General features: G+C 34.5%; 1 protein-coding gene across 1 annotated transcript in view; it reads right to left on the reverse strand.

The window, feature by feature from the left end:
* Window positions 1-25664, reverse strand: part of lrp1ba (low density lipoprotein receptor-related protein 1Ba) — a 407482-nt gene that overhangs the window by 61841 nt on the left and 319977 nt on the right. The window contains 4 exon segments of the mRNA XM_056448564.1: window positions 1774-1883; window positions 8025-8172; window positions 8618-8724; window positions 18587-18703. Coding sequence (XP_056304539.1) covers window positions 1774-1883; window positions 8025-8172; window positions 8618-8724; window positions 18587-18703 — 482 coding nt within the window.

Here is a 25664-nt window from a genome sequence, read left to right on the forward strand (position 1 = left end):
CCGACCGTTACCAGTTTGTGAATATTAATGGACAGCCTTCATAAGTCAGCCCAGTAAAATACGGGGTGCCTCAAGGATCAGTTTTAGGCCCTTTGCTGTTTACAATATACATGCTACCCCTGGGAGACATTATTAGAAGACATGGGATCAGCTTTCACTGCTATGCAGATGATACCCAATTATATATTTCAACTAAACCTGACGAGACGTCTAATCTGTCCAAGCTAACTGAGTGTATTAAAGATGTTAAAGACTGGATGACCAACAATTATCTTCTCTTAAACTCAGACAAAACAGAATTATTACTTATTGGGCCTAAATCCTGTACACAGCAGATCTCACAACTCGACCTACAATTAGAGGGATACAAAGTTAGCGTTAGTATATAAAAGATCTGGGTGTCATATTAGACAGCAATTTAACTTTTAAAAATCATATATCCCATGTCACAAAAACTGCTTTCTTTCATCTGAGAAATATCCCTAAGTTACAAAGTATTCTATCCATCTCAGATGCAGAAAAGCTAGTCCATGCTTTTATGACTTCTAGGCTGGACTACTGTAATGCTCTGTTTGCTGGCTGCCCAGCATCCTCTATTAACAAACTTCAATTAGTACAAAATGCAGCTGCCAGAGTTCTTACCAGGTCTAGAAAATTTGATCACATCACCCCAATTTTATCCTCCTTACACTGGCTGCCTGTTAAGTTTCGTATTGAATTTAAAATATTGCTTCTTACATATAAAGCTTTAAATAATCTAGCTCCTGTTTATCTAACCAATCTTCTGTCTCGCTACAATCCAACTCGCTCTCTAAGGTCTCAAAACTCAGGGCTTCTGGTAGTACCTAGAATAGCAAAGTCGAGTAAAGGAGGTCGAGCCTTCTCATTTATAGCTCCTAAACTCTGGAATAGCCTTCCTGATAACGTCCGAGGCTCAGACACACTCTCCCAATTCAAAACTAGATTAAAGACCTATCTGTTCAGTAAAGCATACACTTAGTGCACCACTTAGGGGGCTTCCACGCAGATTATGCATCTTGTTGATATACACTGTGAACATCAGCTACGCTAATTATTTTCTTTATTCTCCATTTCCACCTGGGGATACTCTTCCCGAGGCCCTCAGACTACTCAGAGTCACTTCCGCCTTAGTGAAGTTTTTTTTCCCTCTCCGCTGTCGCCACTGGCTTCCATGGTTCGGGATCTGTAGAGCTGCGCATCGTTGGATTTGCTCTTCAGTATTTGGACTCTCAGTAGTGATAATTAAACCGCACTGAACTGAGCCAAACTGAACTGAACTTAAACACTACAAACTGAACTACACTGTTCCTATTTACTGTTACCTTTTATGTGAAGCTGCTTTGACACAATCTATATTGTATAAGTGCTATACAAATAAAGGTGAATTGAATTGAATTGAATTAATTATTATGAATAGTTATAATAATAATAATAATAATAATGCTATTATTAACTACATTGATAATAATGCTTAATACATGTTCATAATAATAATAATAATAATAATAATAATAATAATAATAATAATAATAATAATAATAATAATAATATTAATAATAATAATAATAATAAAAATATATAATTATAATTTACATTGGTAATACTGCAGTATGTAATTACTAAATTGATTACATTTAGAAATAAATGACCAAAATGACTTGTAATAACAATAACTATATGATCCATAACTCTCTCTTTCTCACACACAAACATATAATAATGTATTATCCAGGGTGTATGAAGTGAACTGACCTCATCTGACCCGTCTGCGCAGTCGTTCTGTCCATCGCAGCGCTGAGCAGCCAAAACACAGCCTCCTCCAACACACACATACTCATTCTGACCGCAAGCCGTCGGCCGAGCTGCACAAACACAACATTAACATAACCTCAAACACACACTCATTTGAAACATACGCTGATTTACACATCTATGATAAAAGATGTGTGTGTGTTCCTGGAAAGCTCTGCGTGACTCTTCTCTGCCTGGCCTGCACTTTCTCAAGTGTTTTCAGACACATTAATATTAATCGCAGGGTAAAAATCCCCTGACTTTCCTTGAGTCGAAGGAAAAAAAAAAGTGTGAGCTTTCTGAATGCATCTGCAGCGCTTCTTACGGTCAGAATATTTCAGTCAGCGGTCGCAGCCGTGGATATACTCGGGTAATCTGGCCACAGCAAAGCAAGATGAAAAATTCAAGAGCCAGACTGAAAAAGACAGGAGGGAGACCTTCACTTTAAAAACAAAAAAAAAGAAAGAAAAAAGAAGAAAAAGAATAGAGAGAGAGAGGGAGACACTTTTAAGTCTCTTGGGGTTAAAAAAAATACAGATAAGGCGGAGGTTCACAAAATGCATTATTCGGAGCTCTGGAAGATTCTTTTTGCCTTGGGAATTTAATCATAAATAAAAAATAAATAAAATAAAAAATGAATGAAAAGAAACACATTTATATGCATGTTAAATAAGTGTAGAAATAAGTCAATCATACTTCAGTTGGGTTGCTAAACTTAATTGTATAAAACTTTTCAGATCATGGTGATGTTTTAACTGACGGAAATTATGATTGCTGATTACATATTTTTGGTATGTCCAGTCCTTACATGGGAGCATTGTCACAAAACATCTGGTTCGTGTTAAATATCTGAACTTCCCATTACTACTGTGTATCTATTCAAGCAGCCTTGCACACATATATTACTTTGGCTGTCTTGTGAGCTGTTGCATTTGATTTTAAGCATGGGTAGATGGTACTGTTCATGTGTCTGCTGAATACATGTTTAAAAAATATATATTATACGATATTTATTCTGATGATTTTGAATCTTGCAACTAAAACTAAAACTAATACTGAAACTAATAAAAACTAAACTAAAACTAAGCAATTTCAAAATATATAAACTAATAAAAACTAGTAAATCTACCTTTAAAGACCTGAAATTGAAACTAAACTGAATTTTAAAACAAGAAGTCAAACAAAATAAAAACCAAAACTAATGAAAAATCCAAAACTATTATAACCTTGATATGCTACGACCAATTACTTTATTTAATCTTTGGGGAACGAAGCATATCAGTGACGATCACCAGCCATCGCACATCTGCCACTAAAATGAACTACACTGCCCAACATGCACCTTACACACACCTGTTCCACATCACGCTTGATTACTCACACGCAGCTGGAAACTCATCATGGACTGATTACCTGGACACTACATACACCTCTCATGCTGTGTTCACACCAGACACAGAAGAAGTGTCAAGCGCGAGCGATTTTCATGTTAAGTCAATGCAAAGGTACGAATAGACATGAGGCGGAGTGAATGATGCGATTTGTGCGAATGAAAAGCCGCGAGTTGAGTGTTTTGCACGATTGGCGTGATTGATGTGATTAATCCGCTTATCACGCGTATCGCATGTTTCCGCAAACCGATCGTGTTCGAAAATCTAAACCTTAGCGGACATTCGCGCAGTGTTAACCAATAAGGAGCTTGCTCTTGTGGGGGGCGTGATTATGATGTAGCGCCTGTTGTTGGTGTCCCAGGGAAAAATCCTCCAGCCGGCACCAACAGTTCATCAAACTGGGCTCGGCTCAGTCTGAAGCACCGCTGAAAGCCTCCATCATCCAGGTTAAGTTCCTAGAGGAGTTTCTGATTTCACAGAGCTGGGAGCTCCTCAGAAAGAATCTAGTGGACACTGCTCCAAACATATCGACGATGTTTTTCAGCCTTCATAAAGCACATACACACAACTATTCTCTCAATAATATCCATGTTAGCTATTTAGCAACGAAGCTAGAGTCACCGGGCAGACAGAAGTCTATTGCTCAGTGAACACCCGAATGAAGAGAATTTAATGCGTGAATGAAGCGAGTACACTCAAAATGTTCACGCGTCTATTTATAGTGAATAGAGCAATTTATCTGTGCTGTACGCATCTGGTATAAACACAGCATCATACACACACTTTGCTGAGTCTTGTTATGTTGTACCTTTGCAAAGTGTTAGTCCTGTCTAATCTTGCCAGGCCTTTTGTCACTCACCTTGTTTATTGTTGATGCTGTTTGCTGTCTGCACCAATCTCTTTGCCTGTGACCCCAACTACTCTTTTGGATTGCCCTTAAAGTTACTGTGTGCTTTTGCTTGGACTGTTTATTTGTGTTTAACTGAATAAAGACACTGCATTTTGGATCCTCAACTTCATTGCCAGATTAGCTTAGTTACAATAGCTTTCTTTTGATACTATAACCTTTTTTTAATCATACATGTAAAAAAAATCAATAATAATAATAATTACTGTTATATGCATGTTAAATTAGTGTATACAGGGTTGTTTTTGACCCTTGAACTAGAATTCTGAACTGAGATTTCCAGGGAGGAATAAGCATATACTGCAGCTCAGATACTATAAAAACTCAGAATATGAGAGATCCATCTGGAGGAGAGTAAGTGGATTTGCCATCTGTTCCTCAAGAAGGCAAGAAAAGCGAGATCAGATAAGAGCGTGATATTTTGCCTTCTTGTATTTTCTGCAGTAAAAGCAGAACAGGTAAAAAAAAAATGCAACCTCTTTTGCAGCATAAATGGTGGCGGAGTGCTAGCAGGTGTACTGTACTTATACTGAGTGTACTTAAGCTTCAGTTTTTTGACTTAAAGGAGCGACTTTTAAGCAGGAACAAGCCGTTCCCTCTTTGGGTGACATTTAAAGACTTTTTTGGGGAACAGCAGATGAGAAGCGAGGGCCCATTTGGATGTTTGTTTTAAAATGCTCATATTATGCTTTGTAAAAATATGCAGTTGTCTCCTAGGTCGAATGTTTAGCAAAAACAAGAACTGTATGTGCATTCAGGGGCATTTTGTCTTGAAAATATTCACTTAAAGACTCCCACTGAACCTATTCTTGTAGTTACTCATTTCTGCCTCCTAAATCTTGCACACAGCTTCAATTATGCTGAAATAATTATGCCTAAATGTCATCTTTTCTGTGTGTTGGTGTGTTTTATCTACAAAGTTAAATAAACATGAGCACAAAACTTTTTTTCCTGTATGATTTGTATTTCAGTTTTTTATTATTTAACTTTTCTATTGTTCTGGTCCTGCGTTCTGGTCAACTCTGTTACATCAGTTAAAAAAAGGCATTACACTGATAGAAAAAGCTTTCAAATTATATTCTGAGGCATGCCATTTACTGCATTTTTCTCTCATTAATTTGCACTAAATGTTTAGGATACATCAGTACTATTATTTATATGTCAACTATGTAATTATTAAATTAAATACTACTCATAAAATAATCCTAAGCAAGTATTCCAATAATTTTTTTTGTACAATAAAGCTAAAAATGCTTGATAGCACTAGCAACTCTGCATAAGATCAAGTTCCCTTTAAGGCAAGTTCTATAAAAACAATAATATAATAATGACAACATAACTTTCTAGGTATCACCACATGTCTACATTTCTAGGGACAGTGAAATACCTAACCAGAGGTACGTCTGCTTGCAGTTTTTGTTTGTGCAAATCCACCAGAAGCCGCTGTGTATGTTTTTTCGATGATCTCAAATTTCTCTTGTGCTTCCACTTCTTGCATAAATAAACCAGAGGGTGCAATATACACTTTAGCCAACCAGGCCAGCTTGCTGTCGACTGACTAACCAGCTGGCTGACTGACTGACCCACCCATCCCCTCTTCCAGAAACCCAAACGATAGTGTTTTCAAAAGCAATATCGAAAAAGAAAAGCTGTCGCTGATAGTGCTAAAAGAAGCATAAGTTGTGGGTTTTACATACGTAATAGCCAGACATACCTCTGGCTACATAATTTCCCCTCTCCAAAAATGTAGACAGGGGTACGTATCCATAATGAGCATGTGATGGATTATATATGAACACCCCCTTTAAGCAGTGTTAATCAGAATGTTATGTTTTCATTATTAATATATATTTGTTTTTAAAGAGTAAATGAGAGACTCACTGAATAACAGAGTTGATATGCAATGCATCTACTATTGGTGTATCCTAATTTATTTGGTATAAATGAATGAGAGAAGAATACATTACATGCCTCTTTTGAATTTGGAGCAAGTCAAGCTTTTTTTTGATCAGTGCTTTAAAGATTGTTATGCCTTTTTTTACAAGAACTGTACAAAAATATATAAATAATACAGAATTTATTTATTTCATGCAAATGATTATTTAACTTAAAAGAGTAAGCAGTACACAAATATGACAATTCTGGTTTAGATATGCCATCTGGTATCTCATATCTGGAGAGCTGTTTGTGTTTATGACCCATTTAAATTCATGATATTGTGATGTGTTGTTAGATTACGAATTTCTTTAAATATTTCAATTGTCTTTTTACATTGTAAGATGCATTCTGAGGGATCAGGTTTGGCTGCGTATTGGCTCGTTTCCACTTAGTGGTACAGTATGGTGTGGTGCGTATCGGGTCACCTTTATCAGGCTTGTATTTCCACTACCAAAAGGTTACCCTTTTGGTGGGCATGGTGTTCGACAGAAAAACTACACACAGTAAACATTTAGTCCTTACTTGGGTTCAAAAACAACATGCAACATATTGCCTACAGTCAGTGCAAAGCTCTCATCTGCATCTTTAATCTTCACCAGCACACGTAACCTCTGTTGGAAAGTAATTCCATCATTCCGAGTTCATAATAGTCCAAAAGGTGATGATAATAGTTAACCATGGCAGTTTGTTCATGGTTTAGGTTGCTGAAAGAATCATTTGCTCCTTTAATTTGCCCGGCTTCTCCTTTGTTTTTTCGTGCTTCACTCTCGCGTTTGTCCATTTCTGACAGGATCAGATGTCAGAAGCACTTCAATAATGACGCGCAGGTTCAGCTCAAGGAGTTTGTTATTGCAAATAGAGAAGTGAACGCGAGCGCAAGCGAGAAAGTGAAACCGCTCATACTTTAGACGGTTTTGTAAACAACTACAGTGCACAGGGTAGATGCTGCTTTTTTTCTTGGCTTTGTGGCTGTTCATCAAGAAGACAAAAAGGTTTTGTTTAAGCTCGGGTCGACCATGGCTTGTTATTATATGTATATATTATTACAGTGTAATGTCTCGGCTGTGTATTTAAAAATGGCGCTTCCTTTGTTTTCATTCTCCTGCTTGTGTACGCACTGGTGACTTTTCTCTGTAAGCCAATAGCATTTAGCTGCGTGAATAGATCTGTCTTTTGGTACCTTTTTGGCGTGCTAGATACCATTTGCGAAGGGTACCCTATAAAGTGGTACAGTATTGTTCGCTTTTTGGTACCTTTTGACAGTGGAAAGGCCATAAAAGCGTACCGAACCGTACCATACCACTCAGTGGAAAAAGATCATATGTGTAAGAGACAGCATTGTTTCTCCAAAGTAATGCAAATTGTAAGGGCATGGCTGTGTCATTTGTCTAACAAATGGCCGTGTGATACTTTCAGGCAAGACCCAGAAACCCAGAAGCACTGCCCCCTATATTGTGTATTTAGGGGTTGAGTGCCAGCTGCAGTAGTTGAGAGATTTTTCGATGAATGACAGAGCAACAGTGAGTTCTCATTAAAGGATTCTGCTTTGAAGATGCCTGAAATTTCTTCTGGATTATCTCTTCTTCAATTCACAACTAACTGTATGAATTTCTTAAAGAAAATTCAGGACTCCAATTCAAGCAGTTTGAGAGAGTTCAGAAAACGAGCTTGTTGATATAAACAATACCTCTATGTTGAGTGATTATTCACTTTGTAACGGCAAAATTACATACTAAAAGAATCTTACAGTGTAGAAAAGCCCAACATGACCTAGTAGTTACTTTAACCAGTAGTGGCTTGGCCATTATAAATGAAAGTCTTTGCACTCGTACAAAAAATCTCCAGTCGCCATTGATTTGCCTTTGGATAAAAGTTGTCCGCTTGGTGATGTGTGATTACAGAAGAACTGAGCTCGCTGTCTGAAGCCAGCTTTGATCGCTTCTGGATGGGTCTGCATTATTTAAAGAGCCGCTAACCTGTCATGGCGGTGTTGGCAGGGCTGCAGTTGGCCTCATCTTCCCCGGTTTTGCAGTCTTCCTGTCCATCACAAAGCCATTTGACCGAGATGCAGAGATGATTCAGACACTGGAACTGATCCTCGGAGCAGTGGCTTTCACAGCCCCTCTGAACAACGCACAATTTGTTCCACACAATTTGTTCATGTTGTGCCAACACAAATAGATTAAGTTAACAAATTGAAGTGAATTAAACATAAAACAGAAAAGAAAACAGAATGAAATTTGTCCCAAAAAAATCTCAAGAATTGTGTTCTTTCAGCTCATTTTAGAGAAGTAGTTTAAATAAGTAGCACAGTAAAAAAAAATAAAAAATTTTTTTTGGTTGAATTAAATTAACTTTTCTAGTCATCTCAACTTACATCAATCAAACTGACTAAAAACATTAAGTTCAACTTTGTATGACTTAAAAGATTCAGCTGAAACCTGGATAGCATATTTAAATGAGTTAAATCAACATAAAATATTTGTTTTCTTGACTTTTTGCTTTACAGTGTAGATATCAATACTTTAAAAAGGAATGTATATTAATAGAGGAATGTGATATTTGAAACCTCGTCTGAGTTATCGGTGCAGTCGAAGTCGCCGTCGCACCGGAAACGTGAGGAAATGCACTCTCCGTTGGCGCAGATGAAGTTTTTGGAGTTGCATGTTACTGGCTCTAGATGGAGAAGAGAGAGAGGGAAAAAGGGATGGATTCAGAGTTTGGACTTATTTTACTACCGGTGACGAAGAGTACAGGCTGTGACAGATGAATCGGCTTTTGGCAGGAGTAAAACAAACAAGCAAACGTCTTTTTGGATTGTTTTGAGCAGGAAGATACATTCAAACTTTCTATGCCAGAAAATCCTGAGAAGTGGCTCCGGTGAAAAAAAAAAGTGAAAATGAGAGAATGTAAAAGAAGGATGGAGACAGCTAAGAAAGCAAATGAGAGAATGACAGACAGGTTGGTGAGCAAAACACAAACAGAAAACAGAATAGAGACTAAAAGAAAAAGAAAACAAAGTCAAGTGGATATGTCAGATGTGAAGATATGAAGATAGAATGAATGATGACAAACTAAAGAAACACAATCTGTATAAATACAAAACTCAAACTGACTGAACAAACAAAGGGAAAAATACATACTGTAATAAACAAATGAAAGGTATAAAAAGAGAAAATTAATAAGGAAAGGAGAAAGATTGAAAGTACAAACTAAAGATCGTGATAAATGCATATATCCATTTCAGTGTGTTAAGTTGCTTTTCTATGCAAAAAAAAAAAAGCTTCAACATTCGCATCTCACATCATTTAAAAACAAACACAAAAATGCAGATTTTACATGCAGCAGCACTCATCAATGTCAGTTCCAAAGCAGTGGACCAATCAGAAAAACTTAGAGGTGGAGCAAGTGTTTACAGTAGCAGCTTGGCAAGGCAAGATTGATGTTAACAGGGTGGTGCTTGTCTCTTTTTTTAAATAATTTTTTTTATTCATGAGTTCCGCATCTCTTGTTTTTAGACACAAAGAAATGTTGTACAATATATACAGTATACACTCACAGGCCACTTTATAAGGTTCACCTGTCCAACTGCCAATTAATGCAAATTTCTAATCACCCAATCACATGGCAGTTCAAACCGTGCATCAGAATGGGGAACAAAGGTGATTTAAGTGACTTTGAACATGGCATGGTTGTTAGTGCCAGACAGGCTGGTCTGAGTAGTTCAGAAACTGTTCTGTGTTCTGTCAGTTCTGTGGGCGCAAATGCCTTGTTTATGCCAGAGATCAGAAGAGAATAGGCAGACTGGTTGGAGCTGATAGAAAGGCAACAGTAACTCAAATAAGCACTCGTTACAGAAGAGCATCTCTGACTGCACAAAACGTCCAACCTTGAGGCGGATGGGCTACAGCAGCAGAAGACTATAACAGGTGCCACTCATGTCAGCTAAGAACAGGAAACTGAGGCTATAATTTGCACAGACTGGACAATATTTCACAAAATTGGACAACAGAAGAAAAAGGTTGCCTGGTCTGATGAGTCTCAATTTCCGCTGCGACATTCGGATGGTGGGGTCAGAATTTGGCGTCAACAACATGAAAGCATGGATCCATCCTGCGTTATATCAACAGTTCAATGGTTTTCTGGGCACACTTTGGGCCCATTAGTACCAATTGAGCATTGTGTCAACCTGAGTATTCCCTTTATAAGCACAGTGTACCCATCTTCTGATGGCTACTTCCAGCAGGATAACGCACCATGTCATAAAGTGGTAATCATCTATCTAATCATTGATAGTGTTCGAATAGCTATACACCCAAAGCACTTTACAATCATGAGGGGGGTCTCTCCACACCACCACCAGAGCAGCATCCACTTGGATGATGCGATGGCAGCCTTTTGGAATGTTGAGGAATGGGAGATTCACATGGATGTGCAGCTGACAAATCTGCAGCAACTGTGTGATGCTTTCATGTCAATATGGACCAAAATCTCTGAGGAATATTTCCAGTACCTTGTTGAATCTATGACATCTATATATCCGGTCAAGCATGAAATTATTTATAAACCTGGGGCATGAAAACAATGCAAATGAATGAAAGGTAAGATTCTTCAAAAGAAAGAAAAAGAAAGATGAAAAAATAAAGAAAGAAAGAAAGAAAGAAAGAAAGAAAGCACAGATCTCCCTCTAGATCAGGTCTCTGGCGTGTGTTTTCTCTAAGTCTATTATCAGTCTGTCAGCATCAGCTCCAGCTCTCTGCAGATTATCAGCTCTGACATCACCACCGCGCGACCCAATCACAGCCTTTATTCCCTCACACGGATGTTTCAGTACAAGACTCTCAAGGTGAATCCAACAGAGGAAAAAAAAAACCTCAGTCTGTCTGCACTCCCACTCTGCAAATACAGCAGGATATTACGCCTTCATCTCCAGATTAATAGCTGACCATATGAGCCATATATTCTCCCTTATCCAAGAGAAATCATGCAAAAATAAATCTGCTGTACTCCTGGAGACACTGAAGAAAGTAGTCTGTGTTTGTTCAAAAAGAGCCTCCAGGTAAACACTGTTACTGTGCTTGGTGACACTTTAGTTTATTCACACCTTTTACTACTGGCTTATTAACTGCCTATTATTAAGATACAGTATTAACTGTGTATTAGCCCTTATAAAGTATGACCTTCTTCTACATTCCCAATCCTAACCAATGCCTAAAGCCGACTGCTACCTTACCATTAATAATTCTAGCCGAAGTTTTATTCTAGCCGAAGTAAAACAAATAAGACTTTCTCCAGAATAAAAAATATTATCATACTGTGAAAATTTCCTTGCTCTGTTAAACATAATTTGGGAAATATTAAAAAAAGGAAAAAAAAAATTAAAGGGGGCTAATAATTTTGACTTCAACTGTATTTAAATGAAAAACTAAAAACTATTTAAAACTTGTATTTATTTGCAGAATTTTAGGCAAGTATATTATGAGTTACTGTAATTAAATACATATATAACCAGTAATAGTAATTAATTAATTTAATTACATTAACTAGTTACTTTGTAAGGTCGGCATGCTGGCTCAGTGGTTAGCACTGTCACTTCACAGCAAAAAGGTCGCTGGATCGAGCCCTGGCTGGGCCAGTTGGCATTTCTATGTGGAGTTTACATGTTCTCCCCGTGTTCGAGTAGGTGCCCTCCGGGTGCTCCAGTTTCCCCCACAGTCCAAAGACAAAGGCTATAAGTGAATTGGAAAACCTATGATGGAAAACAATGCTGCGTAAAACATATGGTGGAATAGTTGGCGGCTCATTCTGCTGTGGTGACCCCTGATTAAGGGACTAAGCAGAAGGAAAGTGAATTACTTTGAATTACTGTGTTACTCATTGCATTACAAATCCCTGAGTAAAAATCTAGAAAAATTATTGAAAATAAATAAATAAATAAATAAATAAATAAATAAATAAATAAATAAATAAATAAAAAAATTATATATATATATGTATGTATGTATGTATGTATGTATGTATGTATGTATGTATGTATTGTAACTCAAATATACTCGAATTTTCTTGGATATGGATGAAAACAAAAGGAATACATAAAAATGAAATAAAAAATAAAACTTCTAAAGCATTTCAAGAAAGCCAAAAAGTAAAATCCTAAAATTAACAGGCGCAGGAAAAGCCAGTGTTTTTGTCTACATTGTCTCACCTTAATTGAAAAAGATGTAAGAGACTGAATAAATGAGAGCGAGAAAAAAAAAAAGGAAATATAAAGACTGAGAAGTGCATGAACTGAATGCGCAATTGAGCTTGGCACGAGCACACAGCTCATAAAACACTACGTGACAGCTGGGAAACCTTCAAGACTTTGTTGATATTTAGAAGATAATGCTGAGACAACATCTGCTTTAAACTGGCAGTGATTTGTTTGGAGTATGCTGAGTACCCTTGAACCTTTTAAGCAAACAGCAGATAGGTTTAAGCACAAAAAAAATAAAAGGGAAGTAGAAAAGAAAAGAAAATGGAAAGGGGAAAATTAAAGAAGAATAAGAGGATGCTGAAAGATCAAGGGAATGATGAGGAAGGGGAATGACAAAGAAAAGGGAATATAAAGATGAATAGATCGATCAAACGTAAAGACGAAGGTAATAAAATGTAATAAAAAGTGAAAGGAAGTAAAGGAAAAACAGAAGAGAATGAATGCCAGAAAGAAAGAAAGAAAGAAAGAAAGAAAGAAAGAAACAAAAGAAAAAATTGAAAGAAAGAAAGATGTGAAAGAAAGAAAGAGAAAGAAAAAGGGGTTAGAAAGATGTAGTAGAAAATGAGGAAAGTGGAGGAAACGAAATGTAAAAATAAGGAAAAAAAAGGGGAAGTAGAAGAGCAAGAAGAAGAACAACAATCAAGAGGAAAAATAAGGCAATTGAAAGAGATGTATAACCAGTACACAAAAAATAAAGGAAGTGCAACTGAGAGGAAAGAAAACCCGAGAGGAAAAGGACAATCACTACAAAGACAGAGGAAAAATGGAAGGGAAACGGAAATGGAAATGATGGAAAGTTAAAAAGAGAAAAGAAATTTAATTCACTGTGCTCTGCCTTCTGTAACAATGAAAAGTGTGACCTCTATCCAGTATTGTAACGATACCAGAATGTCTAGATTCAATATGATACCTAAAAATCTGCAACATTATTAACTTAAATATGATACCTTGAAAGATAATTATATTCGCTACCATGTTTGACAGCATGAAAAAAAAAAAAGAAATCCACATCATTTTAGTGTTGTCACGACACTGAAATTTCTAACTTTCATTTGACACTCTGAAAAATATTAATATTTGAAATCATGTTTGATAGTGCAAGGAAAAAAATCTCAATATTATATAGTGTTGTCACGATATTGGAATTTTTTACTTCAATATGATACCTTGAACAATATTGATATTTTAAACTGTTTGACACTGCAACGAAAAATTTCCACAATATTATTGTTATGATCACTAGCGATTGAGCGGATGCAGATCGCTGAAAGACTACAAATCCACGAGTATATGGACTACAAGATCCAGTCATGCACCGCTCACATGCACCTGTTCCTCATTTGGTAGATTACACACATTTAAGGCTGAAAGTTATATTTTGGTATGTTGAATTGTGAACATTACGACGCGTTTTCCTTGCCTTTCCGTGTTCGACCTTTACTTTATTGTTTTGTTTATTTACACTGTCTGCTGCCTGCCTTTTGATCATTTGCCTGTGTATTTGACTACGACTCTGGGCTGTGTACATCTGTTTGCCCCTGTGTTGACCATTCCTTGCCTGTAAATCTGTGTTTGGATCTGCACTTCCTTTATCAGCATTCCACTTCACATTACAATTATAGTGTTGCCACAATACTGGAACGACTAGCTTTAATACGATACTTTGAAAAATACCAATATTCGCTACCATGTTTAATACTGCAAAAAAATAAAAACAATAATAATAATAATAATAAGTCCACAACAATTTAATGTAGTAGTAGTAGTAGTAGTAGTAAACTTTATAGTCCTTGACAGGAAATTTGTTATGGGCATCACCATGTTGCTGCAGACATTCCATTAAAACAAGCAATAAAAACAATACAAAATACAGCAGTTACAAACTGTATAATGCTAGTTAAGATAAACTCTTGTTAAATAAACCCACTGAAACAGGTACAAAAGATTTCTTATAACGGTTTAACCTACACTTTGGGACTTTATATCTCCTACCAGAGGGAAGCAGTTCGTAATGTGGAAACAAAAAATGAGTTGGATCATTCACAATCCTTTCCAACTGATTGAGGACACAATTCTCATATAAAACTTGAGGATTAAAATATTGATCGTGCCCAACAATTTACCATCCAGTCTCTCAGAGATGTATCAATTTAGATTTACACTGAACAGATAGGTTGCCAAACCATGCTGTGATACCATATCTAACAATGCTTTTAAGTACTGCTTTATAAAACAACATCATGAGCTTCTTGTTAACTCCAAAAAGACACAACCTCCGCAAAAAGTACAATCTCTGGTGTAAACGAGAACAAACCCACTCAATATGTGTTTTCCATGTGAAAGAACTGTCGATGTAAATGCTCAAGTACTTATAGGTTTCTGACTGAGTCATTGGATGGTCGTGTACAACCACTTGACAATGGTCACCTATACACTTTGGGTCAAATTTCATCTCTTCTGTTTTCTTAGTATTTATTTTTAGCTTATATATATATCACACCACTCAACGAACCGACTAATTTCTGACAGGTAGATAACACCAATGTAATCATTCTCATACAGTAAACTTAATATGGCTGTGTCATCGGAATATTTAAAAATAAAATTCTGTGAATGCTTACTTGAACATTCATTTGTTCTCACAACACTGGAATTAATAACTTATGTAAAGTATTGATAATCGATATGATGTTTGATACTGCAAGAAAAATACCCACAACATTATAGTATTGCCACTATACTGAAATATCTAGCTTCAATACAATACCTTGAAAAATATTGATGTTCGATACCATATTCGATACCATGAAAAACATTTTAATATTTGAAAAAAAAAAGATTTATATTTTTACATGAACTAAAACGTTTTGTGGTAGTGCACTTGTGATAGTAATTGGCAAAATGTGATTGTATCTTTAAAATGAAGTAAAAATATAAAAATAAAAACTCAATTGAACCAGACAATCATTTGTAGGTTCAATTGAAATTAAATAGGTGTGTCAGCCATCTTCAAATCCAAAAAGCATTAAATTACTAGCAAATAAATTAAATTATCAATTAAGAACTTATTTTACAATTAAAACAAAAGTATTTTTATTAATATGAATAGACAAGAGCTAACATGGACTTATGTATTTTTTTATTAACTAATATTAATAAATATTTATTGTTACGTCCCAGGACGTATTTGTTTCTGTTTTTTCTTTCTTTCTTTCTTTCTCTGCTACACCCTAGTAGGAGCTAATGACCATCACCTGCTGCCACTTATGAACCACTCCGTGATTGGAGGACGAGAAAAGCAGTGGGCATTTAAACAGCAGTTCTCCACTAGAACAGTGTGTTTTTGTGTGTGTGTGGAGGCTTTGTTTTTGTGAGGCTTTATAAATATATATTTAGTTTGATTATTTAAGCATCATTTGTTGATTAGGAGATTTAATTTGTTTAAGTTCTGTTGATGCTGTTGATCATCTGAAATAGCTTTTGCCTCGAACTCTTTTTGATTGTAAGTTAATTTTTGTTTTCAATACTACTTTGTTATCCACTCTTTATTCTGTTAATTTGGGATTCGGTTAGTAGGGAGGGGGTGCCATTTTTCTTTTTGTAACCATTTTCTCCTGTTTAAGTTAGTAAGGGAGTGAGTATTTTTCTTTTCTTTTCTTTGATAGATTCAGTTCTTCCCTTTTTCTCTCATTTAGAGAACGTTTGTTTGTTGTTTTGGCTTGAACCCCCTCTTGAAGCTTTTTTTCTTTTGGAACCCTCCCTTAATCCTTTAATAAATATTGTTAATCTTTATTCAAGTTGCATTTTCTTTGTTGTTTAGTCCTTTGAGAAGTTGCTTATGTGACCTCATTGCTGACACACACACACAAAACTCCACTAATATTCTGTTGCGTTCCTGTGTCCCACTAGACAGAGTTGAGGGGAACGTAACATTTATAAATACTTTAACATACTTACTGCATATTAGTCGTTAGTTGTAAATCATGCAGTAACATTCATGTGATAAACATATTTTTTCCGGTATCGATAATGATCAAAAGCAAGATCGTATCATTTTAAACATTTCATTATCCCTATGTCTATCATTATCACACTTTGAATAAATAGCGGTAGCAAATCAGTAAATAAATGGTCAAAAAGCTCAAACCACAATGCACAGAAAAACAAACATGGGGATTTACGCAACGAGAGTCAATGCTGAGAGCAACAGGACCACAGCCACTAAAACCAAATTGCAGATCAGGGTGAGGGATCGATTCTGTCATCTGGTGGGACACTTTCAGAGCTAACTGTCAATCAAAGTCACAGAGATGACAAAAATATACAGCTGCACTCCAGAGGGACGATAGTTAGGCAGAACACTGAGAGGACAAGAAAAATACCTGTCCGCTTTTCAGGAAAATTGGTATAATCACTACCTGAGCAACACATAAACTTCCACAGCAATCAGTAGACAAGCTCAATCTCACTGCGCTTGTTGCGTTAGAGCGTGTAAAGCCAGAGGCTGAAGTGTGATGAGATCCACTGGGCTTTACCAGTTCTTTGACTGGCGGAGAACTTATTCTGTGCCTACATAATGACCCAGGCGCCAGGGTAAAAAAAAAATGGGAATAGATAGAAGGATGCATCAGCGTTTGCTTGCAAAATCCCTTTCTGAGGCTCCAACGTGCCACACACTGTGAAGTATTCTATAAACCCATGTTTTATTATTATCATTTTTTAGAAGCCCTGCTGGGTCTGCGTGTCTAGATGTGTTAAGACTCAAGAGATACATGTGAAAGCAGCGTGTGCTTAAATGTCAAAGCACTCCGATGACAAAGACTAGCAGATTATAGCGTGATTACAGCATTAAAGTAAACTAGGATAAACAACTAAATGTAACAGAATAAAAGTTCGCTAAACAACCCTTCACAAAAAAAAGCAGTACAATTAAAATTTGCATCAAAAAACTGCATAATGAAAGTAAACATTTATGCAAAGCAAAATGAAACTAAACAAAACAAAGCACACAGAACTAAAACCCATGGGAAATGAAATTAAACAAATTTACAATGCACAAAACAATGAAACCTAACTAAAACTAAACGGCACAATGAAACTAAACTACAGTGCAATCTACATCACAGTACATCTCTACATAAAACTACAATGTACAGCACATAATAAAACTAAACATAGACTCACCACAATAAAACAAACGAAACTAAACATGGCATAATAAGACGAACTAAACTAAACTAAACTAAACTAAACTAAACTAAACTAAACTAAACTAAACTAAACTGTACAGCATGAGAAACTACAATAAAACTTCGCTTTGCACAATAAACCTAAATTAAACAGCACAAGAAAACTACAATGAAACTACACTTGTCACACTGAAACTGAACTAAACTGAAGTAAACGCAACAAAATGAAATGAAACAAAACTAAACCAGATTTAGTCTAGACTAGACTAAACTAAACTGTACAGCATGATAAAACTAAAATAAAACTACCCTCGCCACAAAACAAAACTAAACTAAATAAAACTAAACTAAACTAAACTAAACTAAACTAAACTAAACTAAACAGCACGATGATACTAAAATACAACTACACTTGGCACAATAGAATGCAATGAAATGCAACTAAATTAAACTAAACTAAACTAAAATGTAATGCACAATGAAAATAAAATAAAGCTCTACACTGCACAATAAGATGAACTAAACTAAACAGCATGATGAAACCAAAACAAAACAAAACAAAACAAAAAACAAACCAAACAAAAACAAACCAAAACAAACCAAACCAAACAAACCAAACCAAACCAGAACAAAACAAAACAAAACAAAACAAAACAAAACAAAACAAAACAAAACAAAACAAAAACAAAACAAAACAAAACAAAACAAAACAAAACAAAACAAAACAAAACAAAACAAAACAAAACAAAAAACACAAAACACAAAACACAAAACACAAAACACAACACAACACAACACAACACAACCCAAAACAAAACAAAACAAAACAAAACAAAAAACAAAACGAAAAACACTTGACCAAAACCCACAAACTACTGTAAAACAAACAACAAACAAACAACATAGCAAATAAATAAAATAAATCAGGACTTTAATTTTGAAGTACACTCAAATAACGAAGTGCTGTTTCACTTTTTTATCAATATGTTTGACGTCACAGACAACATCATCTCCGCAGGTCTAGCCTGCGTTTAGTAGTTGAACAAAACCTGAAGCTAATAATAAAAGTTCAGTTAAATGCCGAATGACTTACTGCAGTTCTCCTCATCTGAGTTGTCGCTGCAGTCGCTCTGTCCATCACACCTCCAGTGGTCTGGGATGCAGTTGTTGTCCTTGCAGCGGAATTCATGGGGTCCACATGTCTTTTCATCTGTGAACAAAAGCAAGCAACAAACCATCCATGAATGCATAAACAGGAAACATTTGTTGTTGTTTTTATTGTAATATCTGCATTTACCAATACTTAATTCTTCTTAGATTGTAAATTGTCAAAAAGTGAGCGGAGCCAAAAAAAAATTGTGTTAATCGCACGACGCAACTTTCTGGTGCACAGAATAATTACAAAATACCATGTGTATTGTAGATGTTCAACAATGCTGTGAAAATCGGAATATTTTTGTAATTTAAGAATGGCCAGAGCTAGATGGTCTTTTGACAGGAGAAATTGGTTGGATTTCTCCACAGCATCATGGGTAATACATTTTTTTTTCACATGCCCTCAGATCATGACCATTTTTTATATTTCAATATATTTTATAGTTTAGGAGTGAGCTGAGCTAAAATGTCCGGAATTTTTCATCTTTGGTTGAGTTTTCGTACAAAATCGTGGATGTTTTTCAATAAACTTGTGACAACTTTAGTGACGGTTTTTTGTATTTCAGCATATTTTGTAGTTTCCAAGGGGGTGGAGCTAATAGAAATTTTAATACAATTTGCTCACCTCGACTCTCTGATTGCCAGAGTTTCCACCCAGCATCATGGGTATTGTAGTTTTTCACTTGCTCTGTGATCATGAACGCTTTTATACTTCAGTATATTTTTGTAGTTTAGGAGTGGGCGGAGCTAAAACCTCTTCTGGTATAATTTGCTTGTTGTGGCTCTGATTGGTGGAGTTGTAGTAGATCATTGTGGGTAATGCAGTACTTCAATAACCCAGTGATAATGAGGATTCTCATATTTCAGCATGTTTTGTAGTTTCAAAGTGGCTAAGGCTAAAAGTGTTTGCGCATTTTGGGATTTGAATGCTATTTTTTCATTGGTTGTGTTGTGGTAGAATCATGGATAATGATTTTTAATAAACTTGTGACAATGGCATGTTTGCGCCATTTGCTCACTCCGACTGTCTGATTGGCAGAATTTTCACACAGCATCATGGGTAATGTAGTTTTTCAGTAAAACTGTGATAACGACCATTTAATATACATATTTTGCCATTTAGAAAGGGAGATTTCAAAAGCACTTTTGACATGATTTGCTTGCTGCCATTCTCTGATTGGTGGGAATCCTCCAGTGCATTATGGGTAATGTGGATTCTTAAACCTTCTAATTCCAACAGTTTGTTCAAAATAAGGATAATGATGGTTTTCATGTTTAAGCATAATTGCTAGTTTCCAAGTGGGTGGAGCTAATAGCAGTTTTGATGCAAATTGCTCACTGCGACACTCTAATTGGTGGAATTTTTGCACAGAATCATGGGAAATGTAGTTTTTCACCACAGATTGCGCTGTCAATTAAACTAAACAAATGGGTTCAACAAATGAATATTCCATTGATTAACAACCTCAGATGTTTCTGTCAACCGTAACTTTTTATCTTTTTTTTTTTTTTTACAGCAACATCGCTCAAGACTCGAAGGCACGCTGGTGTAAATCACATCTTCCTTTTTCCCCTAAAATAATCAACATGCTAATCCGAGCTCGTTTGAGAACAGGAAATCAGAAATGCAATTTCTCCTCATCTGAATGTCGCCGGCGACTAATCCAACTATCTAGAGAGACGATGAGAACATAATGCATGATTAATTGACAATCACAACGCTGTGTTTGAGTGCTAATTCCCCGACTTAAAATGACATTAAGAGAATTCTAATTTAGAAAAGAGCAAGGGCCGGAATATTAAGATATTTCCTCAGCGTGCTCCAAAATAGCTTCAGGGCTCAAATCACCTTCAGGTTGGAAAACAGAGATAATTTTAACCTTCGAGTCTGCATAGAGAATGATACTAACACCAATATTTGCCTTTTATACTCACAATAAAGTGTTTTAAAGAAGAAATCAGTTCATTTGTACTAGTTTATTGACTATCTACCTACCATTTCTAACAACAAGTATAATGCAGCTTTTATATTACAATAAACTCTGATTCTTTTGTAAAGACTAACAAGCAAACGCAGCAGGTATACTGAAAGAATACGTTTTATGTTGATTTCGGTGTGCTACGGCTAGTGTTTTTGGCTAATTAGCTTGCGAGGCAGATCATGTGAGCAATTCAAGATAAATAAATAGGGTCGTGCTGGGATGTGAGAGCTCCACATTCAACAAATGAAGAGCGGGACGCCATGATGAATGTTTCACGAGAGCTGAACGCAATCATCCATTCTTCTCAATCGACACTGATGTGGATGTTTATTTGTGGCTAAAAACAGCAGTCAGCCATTCAGGGCACGGTTTAGCCATTTAAAGAGCTTGGAATACCATGATTTAAAAAATAAAACATTCATATCACTCAAGGTAAAATAAAAAATAATTAAACACGTAATATATTATCAACAAAAATTAGTCCAAGGCACCCGGAAAATGTGGAAAATTTAAAAAGCCTTTATTCACATGGCTTAATCCTAAAAGAAACCTACGCGTTTGGGCAAAGATCTGCCTTCATCAGGGTAACAGTGATCAGGTGCGTTTAGAGTCTATTTTGAGTACTATGGTCACATGACTCATTCAAACATCTCAACAACACTCAAATAACTTAACCGACATAGTCAACGATCAAGATTAATTCAGCATAGACAGGCTGAATTACTTTGCTGAATTAATCTTGATAGTTGACTATGTTGTTGAGATGTTTGAATGAGTCACGTGACCATAGTATTATAATGAATAAAGGCTTTTTAAATTTTCCACATTTTCCGAGTGCCTTGGACTAATTTTTGTTGATGTTTTGATGAATTCCTTACCCAAAGAGCACCGACCAAATATTTGAGTTACCCCTGAGGCACATTTTGTTTGTTTTTCTTTACGTAATATATAATCTTTCAACACAAATTGATTTTGTTTGCAATTTATTTTTAATTACTGATGCCAATATCACTAATTAGACAATAATATGTTAAAATAATATTTTAAAAAACTACTTTGAAAAAAAAAAATCCGTCTCTCTGTCATACATTTTGTATTGCTGATGATATCTATCTGCATTTAAGTGATTAGTGTTTATATATAAATATATAGAATATTTTGTTATATTGAGGGCCCTCAGATTTAGGTGAAAATCATCAAAAGTGCTGACGGTGGTTCAACGATCAGTGAATTCAACGCAAAATCAACAAAAGTCACAATTTTTTGCAATCCTGCAAAATTCTTAATTAAACGCAAAATAATCTGAAAAAATGTAAATAATCTCATAAATCATCAAATTCCAAACCATATAATCAAATGATATTTATTTCAGTTTGCAATGAATTGTTTTACATGACTCATAAACGTTGCATGCGCAGTGCACGTGATGTATTTGAGTGTCTCTCGAAAAATGATGTCTCACCTGCGCTCTCACAATCATTACACTACATTCCATGGAATGGGGGGGTTGGGGGAGGTTACAGCTTGTGCAGTAAGCAGACACAGATGAAGCGTGAGTGATTTACATGTGAAAGATGAGATACAGACATACTGTGGCGCGAACTGGGCATTTTGTGCATTTGACGCGCTTCACATTTCAAAAGAAAGTAAGAGCAATGGAACAACAGATGAAGATTGGTTCACGGATGACGGCCGCTGGACGTGACCGTCACCGAATTAAAGAATATTATTTTTGCTTTACATGTATGGCTGGTCTCAGTGGCGTCTACCTTTATTACTGTGAAATTCCATACAAAGTGTGAAGTTGCCTGGTTGGATACTGTCACATGACTCTTGGTTCGCTCGCGAGTGTGACATACTACATGTGTATCCCTTTCTATTTGCGCACTGAACCCATGCATCTCTAATGAAATGGAGCATGCAAAAGATGCTATGTGAAAGTCCCCTTTTGTTGACTCACAATATTAAACATACACATTGCAAGGCCCAGTTTGTGGTTGACTTTAAATAAAATAAATAATTCACATGGGCCGATTAAAGAAGTACAGTGGGCAGCATGTGGCCTGCGGGCTGTAAAATTCACAGGTCTGATCTAGATAAACAACTAAATAACGACTGACAAATTGAAATAATTAATTATTTAAAATCTAAACAATATTTGTTATTATTATTATTATTATTACTATTATTATTATTATTATTATTATTATTATTATTATTATTATTATTATTTTATATCATTATTTTTATTATTGTTATTGTTGTTATTATTATTAAATTATGATTATTAACATAATAATATTTATTATTATTATTATTATTATTGTTATTATTATTATTATTAATAATAATAATAATAATAATAATAATAATAATAATAATAATAAATGATTATTATTTACAAAATAATACCTTTATTAATAATAATAATAATAATAATAATAATATTAATAATAATAATAAAAACATTGATAATATTAACATTGATAATAATAATAATAATAATAATAATAATAATAATAATAATAACAACAATAATAATAATAATAATAATAATAATAATAATAATAATAATAATAATAATAACAATAATAATAATGATATTAATAATAATAATAATAATAATAATAATAATAATAATTATTATTATTATTATTATTATTATTATTATTATTATTATTATTATTAAATATATTGTTTTATGTTAATAATATTCATTTATTATTAATATTAATATTGATAATAATAATAATCATCATAATGATGATGATGATAATAATAATAATAATAATAATAATAATAATAATAATAATAATAATAATAATAAATAATAATAATAATAATAATAATAATAATAATAATAATAATAAATTATTATTTTTATTATTATTACTATTATTATTTACACAATAGTTTTATGTAGACTATTTTGCCTTAATATGTTAACATAATTAATAATGCCACATCATGAGTTTTTTAGTCTCTTATTTAAAAAAAAGTAGTTTAACCTTTGAAAAAGTGCCCTAATCCAGTTTACAGCACTCTGCCTGGAAGTTCATTTCAATTGTGCATGTCCACATAAAGTCTCTGTTTTAGAAATATAAATATCAATAAAACCATCCATTCTCAGAATTTATTTCAGCCCAATAGCGGACGCATTATATCTGACAATCCCGTTTATAAATGCAGTTTTCAAAAAGACGAAATATTACACAAGATATTGATATGTGCAGATGAATCTCCCGTCTGCTGATGGACACTTTGACACATGTTTAAAAATCAATAGAGTATTATGCTCATAAATGTAAATACCTCATTGTAGTCTTTTCAGTGATGTGAAGGACAAGAGTGTGTAGCTTATACAATATTTCTTGCAGAAACGTAATGTTATCAAAACCCATTGCTTTCAAAGTGATTAGTTGACAACTTAAAAAACTGAGTGAACACATGGCCTTAAATGTACGAAGTACATTAATTGTTCATAATTATAAAAATTAGGTTAAGTCAACTCAATAGTTTTAAGCCATAACAGGTTTACAAATTTTTTAAGCAAAGTCAACTCATCGCATTTAAGGCAGCAGGTTTACTCACTTTACTCAAGTTTTATTTTGACAAAACCACAAAATAATGTGTCTTCTTGGATTTCAACAGTTTATACTTATTTAGATCACAATTCTTTCTTCTTTACAGAATCCTTCAGTTAGGGCCCTATCATACAGGAACACCCGGCGCAATAAGTACACGACGTGTTGCTATTTTCAGACCAACGCAACCTTAATTTTCCCGTTTTCCACCACGTTGTTTAAATAGCAAATCCATTTGCGCCACTTTGTGGACTCATGGGTGTTCTGGTCTAGAAAAGAGGTGTGTTTAAGGCACAATATTGGCGCATTGCTTTTTTGAGGAACTAAAATTGACGGTATAATGGACCAGCTGAAAGCAGGTCTAAAGTTCAGCGCAGAGAAATGTCCAGCAACACAGGATGTACAGCAACAAGCAAATATCTTTACGAATGAAAAAGAATTAAAGGATTAAAATACTTTAAAAAATATTTTTTCTACTTTCTACATAAATATAAAAACCACTGCCTTCATGCCTTCTTCATCTCGGGGGCTTTTTTCAGTTTATTCATGTCAATTTGCTTTTGTATAATGTTATCATTATTAGCAGTATTATTCATTATATGCATATGTATATGTATTTTATTAAAAACAAGTTTAGATTTGCCTACCTGTCAGGTTTTGGACCGTATGGGGCATAGCATGTGTATTTGGATTTAACTCAGTTTTTTGACCACACTTCGCTAATACTCATTCATTTATTTGTTTGCTTGAAAATAGAACTGAATTTAGAAATAGTTTTGAAACAAATCTTTGCGCTTAAACAAAATTATACATATATACAGATAATACATATATACATATCAACTGATCATTTTGTGGTTTGTCCAACATTTTGGAAAGTATAAACTTCTCAAAATGTATTATGCCGCTTTAAACCACAGTTTAAACCTTTGTATTTAAAATTGATTAATTTATCAAATTTTAAGCTACTTTATAGACTATAAGATGACAAAATTTAGCTTTCATACATTTCAAACATTACCTTCATATTTAAAAGTATGTTAAATCATAATTTTAGGTACTTTTTTTTTAACTTAGGTAAAATATATTTTGAGAAGCAACTTTCCAACAGTTATTTTGACAAAACCTTGAAAAAACTTGAGATTTTCTGTAATTGAAAGTTTAAATACTCAGATTAGAATTAACTACTTAACAGTTAATTTTTTTTTAAAATGCCCAAAAGTGTTTTAAAAAGCAAAACATACTTAAAAAAAAGAAACTTGAAAAAAGTAACAGATCTATTTTCAGTTGTCTATATACTATAGTAATTTACAGTATGTACTATATTGTTTTATAACCATATTGACACCTCTAATAGAGATAGAAAGGCTGCGCAATCAGCTAAAATATGGTTAGATTTTTTTTTGTATGGTCGATATATATATTGCATCACCAAAATTATATTACTAAG

Source organism: Danio aesculapii, chromosome 22 (genome assembly GCF_903798145.1).
Source record: "Danio aesculapii chromosome 22, fDanAes4.1, whole genome shotgun sequence".
NCBI classification, from domain to species: Eukaryota; Metazoa; Chordata; class Actinopteri; order Cypriniformes; family Danionidae; genus Danio; species Danio aesculapii.